We start from the raw sequence: 24250 nt of genomic DNA on the forward strand, positions 1-24250 counted from the left end.
CCAATGTAGAATGAAGTCCTATGCTGATGAGAAACGTAGGGAGCTCGAATTTCAGCCTGGTGACATGGTTTACTTGAAAATTCAACCATATCGTCAGTGTTCTTTGGCTTCACGCAAGTTTGAGAAGCTTTTACCTAGATATTTTGGTCCTTATCCAGTCCTACGTCGCATTGGTGATGTTGCCTATGAGCTACAATTGCTGCCTCAATTGAAGGTTCATCCTATCTTTCATGTTTCACTCTTGAAACCTACTTATGGTTGTCAGCCACAGGATGTACCTCCTCCGCTACCTGTTACAGTAGATTGGGAACTCTTACTTGAACCTAACAAGATTTTAGACTCTCGGGTATTTATGACAAATATGTTCTGGATGTTCACTTGCTGGTTCAGTGGAAAAACCGCCCTTCAGAGGAGTGAAGTTGGGAGCCTTACGATTTGATTGCTTCTCAATTTCCCTCATTCAACCTTGCGGACAAGGCTTCTTTTCTAGGAGGGGGTAAATGATAGCGGTCCACGTCCTCTCATGGTTTACTCTAGGAAGAGGCATGAGAATTCAGGGTAGTTATATATGCTATGTGGGTTTTTATGTCTTATTTTATGGGTTGCTAGTAGTTATTTTCAGTTATGTTGTTGGTTATTATTCAGCAGTATTTAAACTCAATATGTTGACAGACTATGTTATGTATGGAATATTATTCAGACAAATTATCTTCCCTGTCTTTCTCCTAACTCCTCCTTTCTCCTCTTCTATTCTCTCTCTCTTCTCAAATCATCTTTCTTCCTTTTCTTTCTTTACTCTTCATTCCCAGATCCTATCAGTGTCACACCTTTAGGGCATTTTATTCCAAATTGGATGCTCAATTTGCCCTTGATCTCGTACAAAGAGTTTTTTCATTTACAAAATTTTTAAAAATACAATTTCTCTAAAAATTATCATATTATGTAAATTTATAACTTTATTTAGTTGTTTTGATAAACCGTTGGCACTTGTCATTACCAACAATTTTGTGTCATATTTATAAGTCACTTGTATCACAAACCCACAAATCAAGAAATGCATTAAATTGATAATTTTTTTCTACCTTTTACCCTTATTAAAGAAAGAGTATTAGAAAAATAAGTCTTATATTTTCTCTCACCTATTTAAGTCATTAGGGATAAAATTAAAAAAAAATTATTAATTACCCCACAAGTGACTTGTATTCAAGGACAAACTTTATATATATATATATATATATATATATAAGTGACTTATAAATAAAAACAGAATGATAAGAATTATACTCCTCCGGTCCTTAATATAGGACCCAATTGTTGAGTTCGTTTTGGTCTTAAATATAAGACCCATTTCTCATATTTATCAATTTTCTCTAAACTATCCCTATGGATACTCCCTTAACCATAATCAAGTAGAAGAGGGAGAAGGGGTATTAAGAAAGATGATTATGGTGTTTTATGAAAAACGTGTTACATTTCTTATAATTAACTAACTTACCTAACTTTCTTAATCTAATCAAATTAGTTAAATGAGTTTTATATTAAGGATTGGGGGAGAACTAACAAACAACCAACCACTAACGGTGGATGTAATTCGCTAAAAAAAAACCACCAGTAATGTGTGGATTCTTTGCAAAATCACCATGATTGTTGGCAGCTTGAAATGAAATCATATTAGCACATGGCTGGCATCAGTCTTATAATTTAGTGTGTGGATTCTTTGTATACTTTTTTTTATTAAAAAAAAAGGTTTGTTCATCTAAACGAATGGGCCGGGCCCTGAGTCTCCATGCCTGAAAAGAAGACCAAATACTATGAGGGCGTAGCCCAAAATCGACATTTGGGTCTTTATCAGGAACATTTCGGTAAATTAGGCTTAAAAATTAGGGTTTATGGTTTCCACCGATAAGTCTCTCAAGTCTGTTCTTGGCGCTTCATTCTGCCTCGCGAGCACAAACCATAGGATTTAGGCAGATTCATCTTTCAGGTCAAATTCTGCCCTCTTACTGGTATCATTCCTTTTAAGGATGATAGCTTCTTCTGTATTTTTAGTAGATACCTGTTGTGATCCTGTTGGGCAGTGGCGGATCTGTGAGGTTTTTTTTTTTTGGGGCGGGGGGGGGAGGTATTTGTCCTCCACGGACAATGGATGGAAGATAGAACAAAAGAAGAAGAGAGGGATGGGGATCAGGAGAGTAAAAGAGGAGATTGATATGTCAGCACACACGCACACGCACCTTATCGCATTATTCTTCATTTAGCTCAGAAGAAGCATCTCCCTTTTTTTCGGTTATATCTGGGGCTTATATGTGTATATCTTTTTTTTTTTCCCCGATAAAAAAGCCGCCGGAAAAAAGGATTTTCATTTTAGATTTGTCCTGCTGCAGTTGGGTTAGGTGATGCTGATTTTATTATCGTCCTTGTCCTTGTAGTTAAACACCCAAACCCAGCCAGGGAAAAAGAACTCAAGTCTAATCTTGAAAATGCACATGATGCTTAACATTTACTAGCTCTGTAGTATGGATTTAATGCGTTTTGTTTATTTTTGCTTGTGCAGGAAGTAGAGCTCAATTTCCAATAAGAAAATGTCCGGGTATGAATATTCTACTCTCAAGAGTAATCATTATATTACATCTTTTCTTGTGTACGGTGCGTGTGATCAGATAATTGTCATGCTTTTTGTTTTTCTCCTAAAAGATATCTTTGATAGGAAGCATGGCAGGTTCTTAAATGAGATCTTCTCATAATCTAATTGTTATTATTTTTGAATTAATGAGTACTGAGTTGGACATGTAACAGGCCACTGACCCTGATAAGGCAATGCGATAACTGGTCACAAATTGACGTGTATTTTAAGCTGTCAAGTAACTAGATATTATGTCTAACTCCATTGTAATATGCATTCGATATGGACCTGCCTTTTTTTCAAGTTTTTATGCTTCATGGGCGATCCCACTCTGTATGTCGACCACTAATTGACGACATTTCATTGGGTGTGACAAATATGTTGTGGGGGATGTATTTGCAGATTATTATGGTTCATAAAATATTGCCATGTGCTTTCTTGAGAATTATTATGGATTATATTTAGATTCGAACTCATCTGCAGCTTTAACTTTGATGAAGTCAATCCTTTTTTCATTGAATTGGAAGAGGAAAAACCAAGGATAAGAAAATGTGTCGTATTTGTTTATGAATGTTGGAAACCAATCATGATAGACTACTTAAAGTTTTCATTTGTCAACATTGTTCTGGATTCATTTAGATGAAGAGGAGCGTCTGATGTGTTTTGCTCATTTATTATGAATTGTTTCCTTTGCAGAGAAGAGGCTGTTGTTGCTGCTGAGACAGCTACACCAATTGCAGGTGAGCCAATGGACATCATGACCGCCTTGCAGCTTGTGCTGAGAAAATCACTGGCTTATGGCGGTCTTGCTCGGGGCCTTCATGAAGGCGCAAAGATTATTGAAAAGCATTCTGCGCAGCTCTGTGTTCTTGCTGAGGACTGTGACCAACCTGACTACGTAAAACTTGTCAAATCCCTCTGTGCTGAGCACAGTGTTAGCTTGCTGACAGTTCCTAGTGCAAAAACCCTTGGGGAGTGGGCTGGTGTAAGTGGCATTTAACTGTATCTTACTATCATCCCTTGCAAATATCATTCTCTCCAAATTTTAACTCTTAAAGATTTCTTTTGAACCTGAGGTTTTGAATAGTTTTATCAGTATATTTATACTTCTACAATATACAGCCTAATAGATTTGGTCTCCGTCATTGTTTCCTTGTCATGCTTCAGTTGTGTAAGATTGATTCAGAAGGAAAGGCTAGAAAGGTGGTTGGCTGCTCTTGTGTGGTTGTCAAGGTATGAACTGTGTATTGGCCATAGAAGCACATGTTCTTTGCTACTTGCCTGTTTTAATCTCTGGCTTATTGCAGGATTTCGGAGAGGAACATGAAGCCTATAACGTTGTTTTGCAGCATGTTAAATCTCACTGAGTTCTGGACACCTTCCTTTTTAGTTGGGGGTCTCGTTGGAATCAATGGTTGAGTCATTTTTGCCCGGGTAGCCTTAGTACCTGCATAGGCGTTTTAATATCTTAATACAATTTTGAACTGAATTGACTGTTATTTTCGTCACTAGTTATATATTCCAATTTATTAATGTTGTTATTAGTTGGTTTGATTATCTACGACATCAGGTGGACCATAAGGAATACTGAACCGAGGATTGATGCCAGAAAATCATCGTCGCCTTGATTGTTTCTAGAATTGTTTATCCTTCAGTTCATTGGCCACGTTATTATAGAGTAGGGTTAAAAAAAGATAACACTATCTTTTTCTCAAAAAGTTCATAAACATACTTATTAACAATGTGGACGGAACCAAGGCACAACCTTAAAGAGTGAATCCTTGTGGAACCTGGATCTCAAATGCGTTCCTTAAATTTGAATCTAAATTCATGAACTTGTTTCATCGATATGTCAGAATCGGGGGATTGTCCTTACGTTGTTCATATGCGCAGAAAAAAAGTTACAACTCTGTTTAGCTCTGTTTTGTGTATCATAAAAGAGAGGCACATGATTAGTTTAACCTTCTAGCCATAGTTTAGTTTGCATGTTTTAGGGAGTGTTTGGTATCATAGAAAAGTGCTTCTGTAAGATATCTAGATATCTTTTTACAAAATGAGTTAAATTTTTTTACATATTTATTGTGTATCATAAAAATATTTTTAAAATCATAGTTTTGTTTTCATACAAATAATCTTTTAGTCAAATCAGTGTATAATACAGCAACATTTAGTCAAAACCCATATAATCACTAGTCATCCGCATCAGCATCTTCAAACGGACCTACCCTGCTCTGTTGATCCTTGCATCAGGTTTTAAATCTCTAGGGACGGGCGCGTGACAGGGAGTACTCTGTGAGCATCCAACTATAAGGAGACGAAACTTGAGGGGCATAATTAAAATTACGCTGACTACTAGGGCGTTCAGCAAATAAAGACTAAAAGACATCGTTCTTGTTTTTATTTAAGAAGCCTAAATTATATTACCTTTGGTTTTTAACATAAAAGCTAGTTGACTAATATGAATAGATTAAGAAAACTAGTTAAATTAGTTATTTGTAATAAATATGTATTATTTTTAAAAAAATATTCTTACTAATCAAATGTATTGGTTAGAACTATTATTATTACAAAAACTATCTTAAAAAAATAGATAAATATAAAAGATAAAATGGATTGGGGTCTTATATTTAGGATTAAAATAAAAATTAAACGAGCTCTTATATCAAGGATAGAAAATAGTACGTGATGATAATGTTCTGTTGATTTTATAGAATTGGTTTTGAAGAACTACAGAAGAAATACACTTTACTAAATGCGTTTGAAATTTTAAAAAATCGTATAAAGAGCAATTAAGCTTCTTTTTTCTATTTAAAGAAAATATTAATATTATGTATTAATATAAGAACTTCATCTTGCCCCCATAGCGCCATGAGTAGGTCCCTCCCTGATCCAGAAATACCTTTTTTCCTGGAAAAAAAAAGATCATTCTTTTTAGAGTTATATATAAATATTTTTATATGTTTAAATTAAATTATATTATTTTAAATAACTTGTCTAACCTGAATTAATCTTAATTTAAGCCATTAATTTTTAAATTATTGTCCGGATCAATCCGATGTTCATACATTAGTATGACCCCGCATCATCCGCCATCACCAGTACTACTTCTTAAATCATCAGAAGGGGTACATTACCAAAGGTTCCAAAAATACCAAGAAATAAAAATTACGTTATTAAATTTATTCTAAAATAATAGAGTTTTTCTATTTTACCACTAAAATTGATAAAGTTGACTTTAGTGTTATAATTTTATTATCTCTCTCTTATATTTTTATTAGTATTAATTATCTTGACAATATCTTATATTTTGAATCAAAAATTGTGTTGTGAACAAGATGGAGGACCACATCAGACTGGTCCGTGTTTAGACGCTGAGGCTCCAAGTTCCAGTTTGGCTTCCTCTTGGGTGATATCTCTCCTCAAAATTATCAAATTTGAATAACAATTATTTCTCTAGTCCTATTTATAAGTTAGTTTGAATATATTTTTTACAAGTCAGGAAAAATCATAAACTTTATTAATTCTCATTTAAAATTTAACTATTTTTTAATTTTATCCTTATAAAGAGAACAAAAAAATTTTCTCCCTCTACCCTATGAATAGAACTAGAAGGGCAGGTTCTAAAAATTTGTGCTGAAAAATAAATTGTAAATAATTGGTTCATGTAGTTGAAACTATACTTGTTGCAAATTAAGCCTTTATACATCATAGCTCAATTACAGTAATTTGCAAATAAGACTCTTATATTTGCAATTTTCTGAATAAATATTTGTACATTTTGTTTTATTAAATTTTTTTTCGTTTTAGCTTTGTCATGTTCATGATCAAAACAAATTCGTCTACAAATTTTTATATTTAAAACTGAAAGGAATATTAAGTATTATTAGGTGTGAATTAGAGTGGGCCTCGCCTATCACAGCCCAATATAGAAGCTAAGGTGTTACGCAGCCTAACATAATGACCCTGATTATTGATCGTTGGGTATGGTAGAAGCGGATACTGAGTTAAGATTTATATTCGTGTTTGGAGAGGTATTCATATTTAGTAGCCGATAATATTTCGAATAAAATTGTTTTTAGTAGAAAGATGTTTGTATGTAGCCAAACAAAAAAAAACCCCCCTTAAGCACTGTTTGGTTCAAGGTTTATGGGGGGAAAAGAGGAGGGGAGGAATTTTTTTTTTCCCGGTTCTTTTGCACTCTCCATCCCTCTTCCTCCTTTCCTCCGGTTTTCCTTTTCCTTTTTTTTTTGGATGGGGCTGGTGTTGATTAATCCGCACTCTTTTTTTTTTTAATTCCACAACTGCATATATCCAAAATTGGTGGTTTTTATTTTTTAGTATAAAAATTATTTAATTATTTGAGTAAATTTAAAAAGTCATATAAATTAGTTAACTATAATAAATATGACATAATTTTCTTAAAATGGTTACATGAGATTATCCGTTTATGAGTTAGGTAAATTAGTTTTAAAAATAATAAATATAAGAAAAAATGAATTAATTTCTTATATTATTTAGAACTAAATATAACACCACGGTAACTTTTATATTAAAGAACAAAAAAAATATTATTGTATTAAACAAGTCAACCACCCCTTGACCAAAGCATTCATAGACAAGTGAGTTTTCATTCCGCATTCCATTTAGTTCCGTTTTCCTTCATCTTTCAAGCCAGTAAATGACTTTGTATTGGACAAGTGAAAGTAGTTTTATTTCATAAAGCATAAATTCTTTTTTTTTTTTTTTGCTTTAAAGAGATGCAAAAAACCTACTGATATTAATAAGAGATCATGTTGGTCCCCTTTTAAAATAAGTTGTTAAGGAATTAAGTCTAAAAGCACTCCAAGAAAATTATGGTAAACAACTTTAGAACTTGGAAATATTTAGAATATATAAGGTTGTACAACTCCTAACACGCCTGGTCAACTAAGGGCGACGCCAAAATGGTCAACAAAGTAAGAGATACCCCAAAAATCCGATACAAAGAATCTTTACAAGTTTCACGTTCACACACATTTCCCCTGTTGCTCTCTGACTCTGTATTATTATTATTATTATTATTATTATTATTATTAGACATTTCCTTCAGCATCAAGCCAACCACGCTGGCATCAAGTTAACGACTTCCTGGATCTCAATACTTTGATTCCATTTCAAAAAGGGAAGCTTCAACCTCAATTCATAATCAAATTCATTACGATTTCTTTTAGAAGTTGCAAGTGTGATTTTGAGATCATAAAATATTGAAACCTTCCTCTACTACAGAAAACTAATACTCCTGCTCATAAATATTAGAGCTGCATAACTAATTTATATATATTATACAAATTAGTTATATTAGTTTTTTTTAATAAATATATGTTGTTTTGTTCTAAAGTATTCCTTTTAAATATTTTCATTGGATATTATTCTTTTGATAAAACCCCTTTAACATGTATAATTAGTTGAAATAGTTTAGTAAAAAAGTTACGAGCTTGATAAGAGATAGTGTATTAAGATATTATATTTAGAACTAAAACACATTCGTCTATTAGTATTCTGTTTTTATCATTATTTAAGATTGGAAGAAGCAGTAAACTTTTATTAGGTGGAAAATGAATATACATCCTTTGGTTTATTTTTTTTAAATATTAATTAATTTGATGAGATTGTTTTTCTTTATGGATTAGATATAATAAATTGAGTTTATCATCATCATCATAAAGAGTTCTTTAGGAGTTCAATATTTTGAAATAATGAAATACAAATACCAAGCATAATTTAAGCAGTTTTTTTCCCTTTAAAATAGTGAAACTTTTATCACATGAAATAAAAATATGGCAAGGTTAATAAATAAGTAAATGAATGAAGGAATAAAAAAGGGGGCACATGGCTCATTGGAGTTTTTTGTTGGGGGGGGTTGGTGAGGGTTGACCTTGTTTGAGTCAATGTACGGAGACAAGAGCCATTTTGCTGCTGCCGTTGTAGGTTCATGTCGCGGATCACACGATAGTTGACTCTTGACTTGTATTTCAGATCCAGCAATCCATTTTAACAACCCTCATAAGAAACTACTATAACCGCGCCTCATTTTTTTCAATATAAAAATTAGTTTGATTTTTAATTTAATTTTAAATATAAAATCTCAATTTAATTTGTTTATCATGTTTATTTATTTTTTTAAAATAGTCATTATAGTAACCGCACATATTAAAAGTTTTTAACTAACACACATCACACGTGGTTAGTAAAGGTATTTTAGAAAAAATAAAATTTATTTATTTTAAATAACTAATTTTTTTAATTTACTCAAATTAATCAACTAGTAAAAACCGAAAGTAATAGTAATTACACGTTATGATTCACTTAAACTAATTTGTTAGTATGAAAAAATATAGTTAGCTCATTAAATTTGTTTTAAATTGAATTTTTTTAAAAAAATTTTACGCAATATTAAATGAGATTGTGAATAAAGGGAAAAAAAACATAAAGAGTTATATTTAAAAATTAATTCTAAAGAAAAAATTGATAAATAAGTGTTAAAATGCTCTCCAAGTGACTTACATTTTGGATTAAGTCATTCTTCTATAAGTAACTAATATTGTGAACCGGGAGAAATAAAAGAGAGGATTGAAAAATTGAGACTTGTGATCTTCAATTTTGAGACCAAAATCTGATTACAATATACTCCTTAGATTCTGTCTCGATTTAAAATATAAGTTTCAAAATTCTTAAGAAATGTAGTTTTTTTTATTATAAGCCGTAATTTGAATTTATCTGATCATTTAGTATTTTTTTTAATTTTATTCTTAATTAATTATACATGTCTCTGAACTCTTTTTTTATTTATTCTCTCTCATTTCTTTTTCCTCATTCTCTTCCTCACTCACTTTTTTTTTATAAATAAGAATACTTTAGAAAAATAATTTATTTTTTTATATTTATTGTCTTTAATCAAATTTTTGAGTTGCATAATTTAATTATTTGAAACTTATATTTTGAATTAGAGAGAGTATATTTTAGAGATATATGAAATTTTAATATGTTTCATTCATACTGATCTCTCTCATACACTCTCTTCATAAATAAAAATATATTTTAAATATATTTATTATATTTAATTGTCCTTTTAACATATACTATAATTTACTTATTTGTAAGTTATGAAAAAGAATGAAAGGAATATTTGAAAACAAGGAAAAAAATAGGTTGAGTATTTGTTATTGGAGATGGTTCCGTGATTATTTGGCATGTAAAAGCACCAACCCTGGGAACTGATGATTCGAAGTCCTCACACAAACAACTGATGGTTCAAATGCTTTTAACTACAACCATATTAAATTACTACTTTGTTCGAATAGACCTTTTTATTACGTTCATAAGCCATGTTATTAAATTTTTTATATAAATATGTCGACTTTGTTTTTCTGAAGTATAGCATATATTAATAATTGGGAAGATTTATTTTCATTAACTCTGTTTTAAAATTTGGTAACATTTATTGCTATTTCATATATTTTGTTATAAAATAATAATTTACACAATAACAAATCAAAGGTAAAATACAATCATATTAGTAATTCAATGAGGTGATTATAAATAAGACAAAAAAATCTTCTCCTTTTATCTTATAAATAAGACCACAACAACATTCAAGATAGGAAGGAGTATGATTTATTTTATTTCACTCGTCCTATCTATATGAGTATGATTTACTTCACTCATTCTAAACTTTCCATGTGCTTATACTTAAATTAATACAAAATTTAACCTTTATTAATTTTATTTTAAAATTAAATAGTTTTTTTACTTTACCTTATTTGATTTTATATACTTTTTTTAAAAAAAAATTATTGCACAATAAACTAAAACTAAAACTGTACGTTTATATGATGAATTTGATAGGATCACTTAAACTAAGGACAAAAGATATTCTCCATTTTTATAAATAGGAATAGAGGAATACATTGTATGCAATTTAATACTTTTTTAATCAAATTACATGTAAAAAGGGTTGAAATTAGTTAGTGGTTTCTTTTTTGTCAAAAAAGGTATTCTAGAACTACCCTTGATTAACGTTAAATGGTTACGTCACTTCCCAATAAATTGAAAGTTAATCATGTGAAGGGCACTTTTGAAGGAAAAAAAATATAAATCCTTTGCTAAATTCAACAAAGAAACTAATAATATGGATCATGAAAAATACTTTACAAGGGGACTTATTATAAACCGAAGGCGGTTCATGAGGCTGTTAATAAATTCGAAGAAACTTTTTTTGATTGCTTCAAATAAGCCAAACCACTAAAAGAAAGAAAAAAAAAAGAAAATAAAAAAATGGAATAAGGGTTGGTGGAAGTGGAATAATAGGGTTGTTGAATCATGAATGAGAAAGAGACGAAGAAATTTGTGGACGGAATCACCAACTCTCCACAAAGAAATCGTCTCGTGCTTTGTGCTGCCAACGCCATTCCTCGCTCCCTTGCATGAAGCTTCCTTTCCCACTTCTCTCAACCACCCTCTCTTTCTGGTACCTTCCTTCCTTCCTTTATTTATTTCAATTTAATTTCATCATTCACAGTACACCCCACTTCATTTAAAGTTGGGAAAATTGGCCATAAATCTCCTAACTGAAATCTCTCTTTTAGAGAATGGGACCTGACATGATAAAAATGAGCCTGGTATTTGGGTGTGAAAACTGAATATTCGTAAAAGGTCACTTTCTTGTTATAAAAGCTTATTGCATCAACAGGAAGCTAATTGCATATTTAATCACTGTTGTGTACACTGAAAACTACCTTTTATAAGGCTAATTTGGTCCTTTTTTAATCACTGTTGTGTACACTGAAAATTTCCTAGCATTTTCAAGATGTTTTGTTCGGTCCAATTCTCTAAATAAATTTCAGTTGGGGGTTTATGACGAATTTTCCTTTTAAATTTCCTTCTTAAAAAAATAAATACGATATCAAATTATGTAAACTTAATTAATAGGAAAAATGATATAAAAAGAAGTTGAAAATTGTAACATTTCAATTCATATATCTAAAATGTCAAAATTCTAGAGGAGGAAGTAGTGTTTGGTATGGTATTTTGTAAATAGAGTCAAATAACTAAAATACCATTGTATTAGATTTTTTTTTTTAAAAAAAAAAGCAATCGAACTTGTCATTCTCAATGTATTTCTTGTCATTAGTTGTTCAACACTGGTTATTATCACTTGAAATTTATAAATAAATAACTTGTCATTATCAATGCATTTCTTGTTATTGGCTGTTCAACACTTGTCATTACTAATTCATAACTTATTAATAAACTTTTTGACGCAATAGTATTTTTGTCATTTAAATATATTTGTAAAATATTAAATTAAGCATCATTTCTTTACTTAAAATTTTTACCATTTAAGTACCTAAATTGAGATATTGTAATTTTTAACCTTTTTTATGTCATTATGTAGGCCCAACAAAAGAAATTGACATCGTGGTTCTCCTATGCTGAAAATTAAAAAGAAGTCCTTTATAATCTCTCTATGAAGAGTATGGCTTATAAATTATGCGACTTGTAACATTTTTCATGGTACTCCATTAAATCTCAAATATAAGTGCTAATTGAGAAGTCTCTTTTAATTCTAAATATAAGATTTTAGTAATTTTTATTACTCCTTCACTAAAAGAAAAAAAACTTTATATTACTCCCCGCCCTCCATTTCTTTTATTTAGGGAGAATTAGAGAGAAGAACCAATAGGGAGTGATATTTATGAGGGAAGATCGTAAAAATTAAAATTATTTAAAAAGACCAAATATTCTAATATAAATCTAAAAATACCATATTGTCCCTTTCCAAATCTCTTATTTCTCCTATATTCCATCCTACATTTTATTTTTAAAACTAATACGAATTAATAAAATTTACCAAATTAAACCTTATTTCTCTTAAAGTTTACAACCTACGTAAAAATTGATTAAAAAAAAATATGCAGGCATTGTTTAGTGATGTGAAAAATTAAATTTTTATTTTCTTCATAAAAATTAAAATTTTGAAAATAAATGAAAATAAAAGTTATGTAATTTTGTTAAAATTTATATTATTATATAATTTATTACATACACAATTTTAAAAAAAAATAAAAAAACTTTGCATAATTAATTTCTTATTTTATAAGAAATTTATGTCAGATTTAAAACAACAAGTTCATGTAATGACAAGAAATTTAAAGAATTCAGATAACTATTATAACTTTATAAGACCCCTCCTCAAAATCATTTCACAAAAGCCACCTAATTATATGACATATTAATATAAATAAAATATAAGATATGAAAAATTAACAAATATAAAAGAAATTGTATTTCACTTGAACGAATTACAACAAGGGGATATGTCCCTAAAAATAATTTTTTGTAAAATAAACTAATTTTCAGTATGTTAAAATTTCTACCAATATTTTATAATTAATTGATTAAGATCATTAAAAAAACTATCATTTTCCAAAAAAATAAAAAGAACCTTATTATCATTTGTTTATATTGTGATTTATTGAAATTTTTTATTGAAAATATTTTCTGGAATACAATTAAGTATTGTCCAATAAAAGCAATCGTGGTTACATATTTTGCATAAAATTACAAAAGATTATCTGAATTTTTTAAATTTCTTAGTATCCTATGATTTTTTTATTTCTAAGTCTAATATAAATTTCTTATAAAATAAAAAACAAATTATACAAATTTTCTTTAAATTTTTTAAAGTTATGTATATAATATATTATGTAATAATCTAAATTTTAATAAAATTATACAAATTTTATTTTTAATTAAAATTTGTCATGGTTATAACAAAATTTTATTTTTATAATAAAATAAAATTTATTTTTTTGAATTATGTTTACGTATTTTTTAATTGATTTTTTACGCAGGTTATCAATTTTGAAAGAAATCAAGTTTAATTTAGTAAATTTTATTAATTTGTATTAGTTTTAAAAATAACATGTAGGGGGAATATAGGAAAAAATATCGGAGGTTTAGACAGGAACAATATGATATTTTTAAATTTATATTTGCATATTTGGTCTTTTAAAATAATTTGAATTTTTATGATCCTCTCTCATAAATATCCCTCCCTATTGGTGCTTCTCTCTAATTCTCCCTTTTATTTATTTTCTTATTGATTTCATTTTAATTTCAACAATCACACTCCCACCCGCAAAATAAATACTGTTAGTTTTTTGGGCTTGGATCCGCCCTTGATGGGCCGGATTATTTGACCGGGTATAAAGAGAATATATCAGTCAAATATCCAAGCGATATTGTGATATGTTTGACTTGATCAAACACCCTGAATCATATCGGTTACAATATAAATCTAATTAATTTATATTAAATTAATTAATTTATATTGTGTAGATTAAATATATATATTAAGTATATATATTTAGAATTAATTGTGATTGATTCTGGATTTGAATTCAAAATATCATGATATTATGAGATAAGGATATATTATATCTTATCTCAGATTTTATCTGATGGGCTCAGTGGATATTTTTATGCTACCCAAAATATCCCTGACAAAAGCTATAAATAGAGGCTTCCCCCCATCAGTTCAAATCACTCCAGTAGTAGAGCTTTCCTACTATCTCTCTCTCTTATTTTCTTTCTTGCAAAAGAGGTGCTCTGATGTGCACTTAAAAGCTCAGACTTTTATAGTCTAGCTTAAGCGTGAGTTAAGAAGATCCGACTGACCCGATCCGAGATCCGACCCGGTATGTTTTCGATCCATTCTGATATTTTTCTATCAAATACTTATTTCAATTAATTTTTGTGTCTTCAATTCCTCGTCAACTAAACTATATTTAACGTCAATTAAACTATCTCAAACGACGTGGATGTGTGTCATAAAGAGCATTAAAAATGAAGTCACACAAGTCATAATGTTTATGGCCCATAAATAATGTAATTTGCAATGGTTTTCATATTATGCATTATTTTTAGGGAGAAAGACACCAATATATCCCTCAATTTGTAAATTTCAATTCGGATTTTGAAATTGCCTAATCACTGTGAAAATCTAGGGCTGAATTTTGTAGCCAAATTATCTATATGCTCTTAATTTGAGATCTAAAAAACAAAATAAAATGACAAGAATAGTTTAAAAAGTGACAATTGTGATTTATCAAATAACATCGACAACCAAGGCGGTGACAACTAATTTCACGAAGAGAATTGGGTTATTTTACAAAAGCCTAATTCCAAAATATTCATTTAGTCCATTTATAAATCAGTTCCAACATATTTTATAGAAATTAAGAAAAATCTTAAATCTTATTAACTCTTTTTTAAAAATTTAACAGCTTTCAAATTTTATCTTTATATAATATATATTATATTTCGTGAGAACAAAATTTATAGAATAATAAATAAATTGTAAAATTATACGTTCAAATAAACAACAATGATAGTGACCTATAAATAGGTAAGATTTATTCATCTAAATTAAACCCTTCGTGATGGAGAAATAGTTTCAAACCCAATGTATTAGATTATGCTCAAATTACATTCAGGGAAAACAACATATAAATGACATTTTAATTTGGGAATCCCAAAATGAATACTTGAATAAGGAAAATCTTATTTTCGTCACATGAAACAAAATAGGGATTTCAAAATTAACTAGAATGACCAAACTGTCTTAAGTATCTAAGAAAAAAGATATTGATCCAATATTGCATGTCATTTTATATTCTACCCCGTCACAAAGAACAAAAAAATTCCATCACAATGTCAATTATTTGACAAAGATATTTCATCAACCCAACACAATTACTTCTCATGTTAAGTTCAATGTAGCATCTCATTACTCCACTGTCTCTATTAACAACAAACTTCACAATATTATTACTATTGAAATTCAACCTTCCCATTTATGTAACCATTGTAGAGCTTCTGCAAATTTTCTTAAACTACAATCTATTATCCCCACAAACAAATAATTCTAAACTCTATCTGACACTAACCCTATCCCAAACTAACCAACTCTATGTTGCCGTATCTAACCATTCTCACAAGTTAAAAATAAAAATCAACACCCCAACATGAAGAACCTCAACTTACCTATTGTCATACCATCATCTCTCTCTCAAGCTAAAAAAACTAAGTTAGCCAAAACCCAAACCTTATCCAAAACTAGCCTACCCGTATGTTTAAATTTCTAATCATTCTCACACCTAAAAAAAAAAAGAACCAACACCCCTGTATAAACAACGTTCAACTTATGTAATGCAGCACCCCATCTCCTCTAAACCTTCAACTTACTCAGAATCCAAAACTATCAAAATGAAAAAATAGAACACCACAACGATGGTAGGAGGATCAAAAGAGTCATGATTTCAAAAAAAATACTTATACTTTTAAACCAGCACCTTCTCCTTACCTTCTAATAAGCTTTACACACATTCTGTCTCCTTTCTTTCCTATTAAAGTAAGTTCTTCTGGTGCTAGTGAATGTGAGTCCCACGTTTTGTAATTGATAAGGGCAATTTCATCATTCCAATTAATTCAAAATTCATATTTAGTCTGAGGCGCTGAAAATGATATTAGCCTTATTTAAATATCCATTTTGGGATTTTAAAGTTAAAGTGTCATTTTTGTATCATTTTTCCTTACATTTACATGTTACATTGTTACTTAGTAAAATGTGTCATTTGAAACCAAAAAAATGAAACGAAGCTATTAGGCATTGCCCGACAACGACATGGATACTTGTATTTTATGGTTTTACTTTTTGACTAATATTTTCTTTTTCTCCTACAAATATTATAATCTTACAATAATTTTTTATTTTTAATTAATTAATGTATTTTATCTTCGTCTGTGTGTTTTTCCAGCTTTTACATGAGGAAGTTCACCAAAAACAAAAAAGCACGAGGAAGTGCACATTTTATTTTATACAAAAGCATGCAACACATTCACCCCTCCTTGCAGAAGTTCGGATTCTCGATAATTTAGAGGGGAAGTTATAGAAAAATCCCAATTAAAAGTTTATTAATTAGTCCCTCTTAGCCTATGATATTAATACTACTCCCGGTTCTTAATATAAGACCCTATTTGATTTTTATTTTGATCCTAAATATAAGACCGCAATTCACTTTGTCTCTCATATTTATACATTTTTTCCAAAGTAATGATTCTAACAATGATAGTTCTAGTCAATACACTTGATTAATAAGGATATTTTAGGAAAGACAACACCTATTTAGGACAAATAACTAACTCAACTTACTTTCTTAATCTCCTCAAATTAGTCAACTAGCTCTTATAATTAGGATCGGAGATAGTATTTTACATGTCATAACGTGACATTTTGCCATAAATATGACCTATTAGTAATTAATTTTTTTAGTTGAGATTTTTTTTTATTTCCTCCAAGTTCTTTTGAAATTGATGTTATGTAATTTCACAAACATGTATTATATTAAGAGCTATAAACTCGATTTAAATGTTTGAAAATGTGAAACTTACCTTTAAAATTGATGAAACTATATTCTTTTTCTTTTCCTTTCTTTTAAATTCTCAATCATTTTCTTTAGGTTCTAAGTATCTAAAATCATTTGGATTAGAAGTCAGGAAAACAAACTCTCTAGATACAAGAAATTTTCTAATAATCCTTTCTTTTTCAACACACACGTATTGCTACGTATATTAATCAATATAGATTGGTTATTTAGACAGTTTACGTGTGCTCTAAATATGTCATTATGTTGTTTATGAGCTTAAGATAGAGAAGAGTGTTTATTAGACAATTCACGTGCACTCTAAATAATAATTTTTCCCACATGTATTTAAAATGGAAATTCTTTATTTTTTAACTGTCATTTTTAAAAAGAAAAATGTTATTTCTATTTATTAATATTGAATATTATCTTATTTTCAATCACTTGTGGGAGTCCAAGACAATGGTAATTACTAAAATATATATTAAGGGCATATAAGAAAATTTTAAAAAATTATGACATATTAATTATTTCTTAATTTATGTGATAAAAACAATTATAGAAGAAACAGGGAAGAATTAGTTCGGAAAAATCTTTCACTCAATTAATTGATTAGTTCAACTATGTTTTCTGCTACTTTTAATTAATTATGCCTTAATAATAATTATCTAATTGGTCCACAGTTAATTAATTACGCCTTAATAACAAATAATTAATTACTTTTACCTTCTTAAAAAATCAGGCTTCCTGGTACTCGAAAGTCATCCATTATCTATTAATTAATTAGCTTGAACTTTTCTTTAATTTAAATGTTCTGCTCTTGCTTTGGCTTCGGCTCCCTTGTCAAAAGGGTTTTTTTTTTTTCCCTGTTAAAAAAATATTATTGGTTGCTCTATTTGTTGTGCCCTCGCCCCTCACAGTCTTTCCAGAAGCTTGTCACTTAGAAGTACTGACCTATAATGGTTATAGGCTTCTTTTTTTTAAATGAAGTGTTTTATGAAAATTGTAGGAGCTATTTAGGGTATCTATTCTAGTCTTAGATATTAATTCATTTTATTTCTCAAATTTATAATTTTTTTGCCAAACTCTTTTTACTAATTGTATATGTGAAAAGGGTTTCCAATGATCAAAGAGAATATTTTGAAGAAACGAACTTGCATTTATTGTAATCAATATAATTAACTGGACTAATTTCTTTTAAATTAATTATCTAATTTTTATATTTAAGATTAAAGGAGCATTAATTAATGGATCCTCATACAATTTGCAAGCCCCTTATATTATTAACAATAATAAAATAATTATATATATCTCCTATATTTATAAGGTATAAATATGGTGTTAGCTCTGGTAAAAAAAAAAAAAACTGTTAGCATTTTCCGGCAAACAAAAAGTTGGGCCCAAAAATTAGGTGGGAAAACTGTTTCGGCATGGAAAGGGCAAAAAACGATACAATCAATTCAAATTTCGCTGTCATCAAGGTGCGGATTAGTCCGCGTGACGAACTAATATTTAAACTCTTATTAGGAGAGATGTCTGTATTTATTACCTAACAGTTTCTAATAAAAGAATATCTATACTGTAGTGAAAAAAGTTTTGCTGTCATTAACACCAAATCAAACATTTATTTATTATTTTTTTTAACAAAGCAAAATCTTTATCGATAGAGGAAACAGAATACAACAGTTGGAAAAGCAGTGCAGATCAAAAATTAAAAACTTGACAGACAGAGCTACCCAATTCCCACACAAATTCAACCTCAATTTTTTTTTGATAAAAAAAAGGAAGAAGAAGCAGCATACGCCTTTATGCAGCCAAAAAAAAAAGGGGAAGGCATAAAAGAAAAAGTCAAACCAATGTTATATAGCTTTAGTGTGCCTATTTCTATCATCTAATAAGTTGGTTTTAATCTAATCTTAAGCTGCTTAATTACATTAAAATACATACTAATATTATCATAATTGGAATTTTCATGTTTAAAGATAACATTATTTTTAACTTGAAGATAACTCATTTCTTATATCTAGACTCTACAAAGACCATGTTATCTCATGAAGCACTAAATACTAACGTCAAAATCCAGTCATTGCATCAGATTTTTCAGGATCCTACTCGTGAAGTTACATTGGAAAGAAAAAGGTGCTCTCAAGTTTCAAAATAATTATTGCAAAAAGCATATATATAATGTGGCGCAAGATTCATTCTAGTCATCATATATTTGGTAGACAATCGGCCATGAAAGCAACCAAGCAATAAAATAGTACTCCTCCGGTCCTAATTATAAGACCCAATTGACTTATTTGAGGAGATTAAGGAAGTAAGTTAAGTTGGTTATTTATAATAAATAAATGTTGTTATTCCTAAAATATCCTTGCTAATTAAGTATATTGGCTAAAACTATCATTATTAAAAGGATTATCTTGAAAAAAATGTATAAATATAAAAGAGAAAATGGATTGGGTCTTATAATTAGGACCAAATAAAAAGTCAAATTGGGTCTTATAATAAGGACCGGAGGAGTACAATTTATTTTTTTCCGAAAATTAGGAACATAATATTTACGAGTTTTAATATGAAAGTCTGAGTTGTAAATATTAATTTCCTTAAAATTTATTAGTATTAAATGAAATTTGGAAGCCTATTAATATTTCTTTTCTTACTTGAAAATTGACCCCATGGGTGATTTTTCCTTTCCCCCCATATAAAGACTAGTTTTTAATTTACAGATAATATGTTTTATGACAAATTTTTATATAATTTTAAAATATATTACTTTGAGTATACCACTCACTACTTACAAATAATTCTCCAAGTTTTATATTCTTTTAGTTGTAAATATTAGACTTATTTATAGTGTAACTTATATTACAAAATAAGTCTTACATTTAAGACCAAAATAGTACTATACTACCTCCGGTCCTAATTATAAGACCCATTTGACTTATTTGAGAAGATTAAGGAAGTAAGTTAAGTTAGTTATTTGTAATAAATAAGTGTTATCATTCCTAAAATATCCTTACTAATTAAGTATATTGGCTAGAACTATCATTATTAAAAGGATTATCTTGGAAAAAAATGCATAAATATGAGAGACAAAATGGATTGGGGTCTTATAATTAGGACCAAACAAAAAGTCAAACGGGGTCTTATAATAAGGACCGGAGGTAGTATATGATTAAAAATTAATATACAAGCCTGTATAATTTCATCTCTTTTTCAATAAGCTTTTGTAGTTTCTTTTCTTTTTTAATTGGATTCTTATAATTTTCTCAATTACACGTACTGATCCCTACATTTATAACTTAATTTGTAAGGAAAATGTTGTGAGTAAGATGACTCACACTTTCATTAATTTGGCCTCATATATCCAAAAAATTAAAGTCAATTATAAATTAAAAATAGATTAAAACTCTATATTTTATTCCTTTATTTTATTTTTAAAAAAATTTATATTTTGAATTTTGAAATGATTTATATGCCATTAATATCTAAGTACCGTGGAATGATTTTTCCATATTATTAATTAATTAAGAAAAAAAGAAAAGACTGGAGCAAGATTTAAACAGGAAACTTTTTCCACTCAGCAGAAAAACAAGTCCAAAGAGAGAGAAAAGAAAGAAGAAGAACAATAAAATGGTGGGAATAAAAGAAAAGTAATACTCCGTATTTGATTTTGTATTGGGGTTGGTAATTCTGGTAGGCACTTCTGGTTTATATAAGGCCATGCCTCCATTCCACTTTCCATTGTCAAGCCAGATCATCTTCTTCACTCTCTAACGTCTTCCTTCTCTCTCTCTCTCTCCCCCCTCCTCACCAACCCCCGCCACAGACCATTCTCTTTCTTTTGCTTGATCCTACGCTTCGTTTCCATTTCTTCGTCCCTGTTTACGGACAATCTTGACGCCACCCACCATGCCTGCCGCCGCCGCCGACGCTACGACCACCCCATCAGGTTCCGGCCAAACCATCTGCGTCACGGGCGCCGGTGGCTTCATCGCCTCTTGGATCGTCAAGCTTCTCCTCGAGAGAGGATACACTGTTAGAGGCACCGTCAGAAATCCAGGTTTGTATTGATCCCGCCGATTTTTAATGAAATCAAAATTCATGTTGCACGTTATTTATCTTTCTGAGATTGATTTTTGGTTTTTCTCTGATGTGGGTGTTTTTGAAATCTGGTGATCAGATGATTCTAAGAACGCACACTTGAAGGAGTTGGAAGGAGCGCTGGAGAGGCTAACTCTTCATAAGGTTGATCTTCTTGATCTTGAGTCTGTGAAAGCTGTTGTTAATGGCTGTGATGGCGTCATTCACACGGCCTCTCCCGTCACAGACAACCCCGTGAGTCTCTCTCTGCCTCGTCTTTACTCTTTCAATTCATACAAATTTCCTCTCACTCATGGTTTTGCCGTTTGGGAGGCGAGAAAATGGATGGGAAAGACAAGAAAAAGAAGCGTGCATTCAAATATGAAATGATTAATAATTATCAGTAGCAGGAGTACCATTTCATAATTCAATGCCTGGCGGGTCCCGCCATTAAGGTATCCTCTCATGAGGATGGTAATTCTCTTGCATATATTAAGATCCACATTACCAAACCAAAACAAACAAACGATCTGACTCTGAATAAACAGTGGTTGGACCTGCGAAGTTACATGGAAAATGCATTTAATGCGAGAATGAAGGCATAATAACAAAAATAATGAAATGACACAGGAAGAGATGGTGGAGCCGGCAGTGAATGGAACAAAGAATGTGATCATAGCAGCTGCAGAAGCAAAAGTGCGAAGAGTGGTGTTCACGTCATCCATTGGAGCAGTTTACATGGACCCCAGCAGGAGCATTGATGCGGTGGTTGATGAGTCTTGCTGGAGCAATTTGGAATATTGCAAGAACACAAAGGTACTTCCACTTACCCCATTCTCATCTCAATCATAAATGCCCTGATGTTCATATTCTGGAACTAGCGAGGCATCAAAATTGTGTACAACACAAGCCCTTGGATTGGCCTTACTTGTGTTAAGATTAGATTCGAGTGAAGTGGTTAATTTGTGGGAAATTTTGGTGACGCTGATATAACGAGGGATGGGATGGATTTTGCAGAACTGGTACTGCTATGGGAAGGCAGTGGCAGAGCAAGCGGCATGGGATGAGGCAAAAGCAAGAGGGGTGGATTTGGTTGTAGTGAACCCAGTGTTGGTGCTGGGACCATTGCTTCAATCCGCTATAAATGCTAGCACAATTCACATCCTCAAGTATCTCACTGGCTCTGCCAAGACCTATGCAAATGCTACTCAGGCTTATGTTCATGTCAAGGATGTGGCATTAGCCCATATTCTGGTTTATGAGACTCCTTCTGCCTCTGGTCGTTATTTATGTTCTGAGAGTTCCCTCCACCGTGGAGAGCTGGTTGAGATCCTGGCCAAATACTTCCCAGAATACCCAATTCCTACCAAGTAAGTCAATTTTTATTCACTTATGCCGAACATTATCTTCTGTTCATTATTTCTACTAAGAGAAACAGAAGCACTCAGTTTTTGGTCCTAATGACTAGGAATTCTTAAGAATACTTGAACAAATTTTCTCGTTGAAGTGGCAAATGATGATAGGTTGTTGTGTAAGGAGGAAGATGAGGAAATTTGAGTTGATGGTAAATCTAAGTAACATTAAGCCACATTTTTTCATTTCAAAGGAAGTAATTAATCTTCATCTTTAACACTGGAATATTGGGATATCCCATCCGGGGTAGTTGGAAAATGACACAACACTTAATAAATAATAGGCAGCCATCCTCTGGCTTTCATGTCATCCTTATTAGGTGAGAACCAATGTTGAACAATGATAGGCCTACCATGAATGACTTTTCTTTTTGTTTTTTTTTTTGGGCTTGACTTCTGGAAAAAAAAATATGGAGATGGATATTACGTAGAAAGAGGGGTCCATTTGGTACACCAACTTTGTCTTGATTGTATTTATCTGATGCACAGTTGAATTTCAAACCAAAAGAAGCCTGTGAACCACAATTTAATCTATTTTAGTACCAAAAAATGGGGCCTAGAAGTTCTTACCTAACCCAATGTCCTTGTCAGACCATCTGTTTCCAGTATTTCAAGGGCCTGCGTGGTTCTTCATTATTACTCTAATTTTGACTCTGTTGCGTTGAGGGGGTCAATAATTGGCTTTAGCTTATTTCCTAACAACATTACATCATGCTTATGCTTTCTTCTTGTAAAAAACTTGGTGGGTGGATACATTGTCTGATCATGAACCTTTGTTTTTATGCAAAACTGAGAAGAATGCATTTCACTTTGACACGTTTGAATTTTTAACTATAAATATATGGCACAAGCAGATGTTCAGATGAGAAGAATCCAAGAGCAAAACCCTACACATTTTCTAACAAGAAGCTGAAGGATTTAGGACTAGAGTTTACGCCAGTGGATCAATGTTTATACGACACCGTCAAGAGCCTGCAGGACAAAGGCCATCTTCCTCTTCCCACCAAGCAAGCAGAATCTGTTCAGATTAAATCCTAGACATACAGTTTAATCAGTTATTACTGCCCAAGTAATTAGTTCCCAAGTATTGTTTATTATTATTATCATTAAAGATGAAGAGAAGCAGTTTTTAGTAAGCTGGGTCCACACGAAGCTATTGATGAGAATATTTAAGATTAGAATTGTGAATGTGTTGGATATCTGTATCAGACTTCAGACAATTCCTTCCAACGGTTCTTCTCTGTAAAAGTAGTAAAATCGATCAATATATTTGCTTTTCCTTACTCATTTTAACTTGTCAACGTTTGTTTAGTCTGGTTTCTCTCTTTTTAACTTTGAATTTATCATCTATGTGTTATCTTTTCATCTTCTAATCCATCTTTAATCGATCTAGTTTGCACGTTACCCAATTTAGTTTGCTCTAAATTTCTTGTGGGACTTGAACATGGACTTTTCATGTTGGGTTAAAATATTTCTCTTGAAGGGATGAGGAACCAATCAGAGATAAACAGAGACTTTTAGAAACGTCAAAATCGATTCAACCATAAATAATATTAATATGAATGATTGGGTCAATGACTATGGCAATAATGATTATCTTTAAAACGGCTGTTAACTTTAGTTTTGAAACTAGTAATACGCTACTCCATCTTGTAATCCTCTTCATC

General features: G+C 30.7%; 2 protein-coding genes and 1 long non-coding RNA gene across 3 annotated transcripts; 2 read left to right on the plus strand and 1 right to left on the minus strand.

Moving 5' to 3' along the window:
- Positions 1-304: 304 nt before the first annotated feature.
- Positions 305-23501, minus strand: LOC114738704 (uncharacterized). The gene is made up of 3 exons (XR_003739556.1): positions 23416-23501; positions 18591-18593; positions 305-316 (listed from the first exon to the last, which is right to left on the minus strand). It is a non-coding gene; the product is annotated as an uncharacterized LOC114738704 (long non-coding RNA).
- LOC114738703 (40S ribosomal protein S12) lies at positions 3285-4231 on the plus strand. Its single transcript, XM_028926770.1, has 3 exons — positions 3285-3608; positions 3791-3856; positions 3931-4231. Exons 1-3 carry the CDS (start codon positions 3300-3302, stop codon positions 3988-3990), a joined length of 435 nt encoding a protein of 144 aa, XP_028782603.1. The 5' UTR covers positions 3285-3299; the 3' UTR covers positions 3991-4231.
- Positions 20871-23876, plus strand: LOC114738702 (cinnamoyl-CoA reductase 2-like). Its single transcript, XM_028926769.1, has 5 exons — positions 20871-21151; positions 21272-21426; positions 21802-21987; positions 22189-22541; positions 23438-23876. The coding sequence occupies exons 1-5, from the start codon at positions 21001-21003 to the stop codon at positions 23619-23621; spliced, it is 1029 nt and encodes a 342-aa protein (XP_028782602.1). The 5' UTR covers positions 20871-21000; the 3' UTR covers positions 23622-23876.
- The last annotated feature ends 374 nt before the right edge of the window (positions 23877-24250 follow it).

The sequence above is a fragment of the Neltuma alba genome, unplaced genomic scaffold (genome assembly GCF_004799145.2).
Source record: "Neltuma alba isolate B1F8T4 unplaced genomic scaffold, ASM479914v2 tig00013656_pilon, whole genome shotgun sequence".
Taxonomy (NCBI): Eukaryota; Viridiplantae; Streptophyta; class Magnoliopsida; order Fabales; family Fabaceae; genus Neltuma; species Neltuma alba.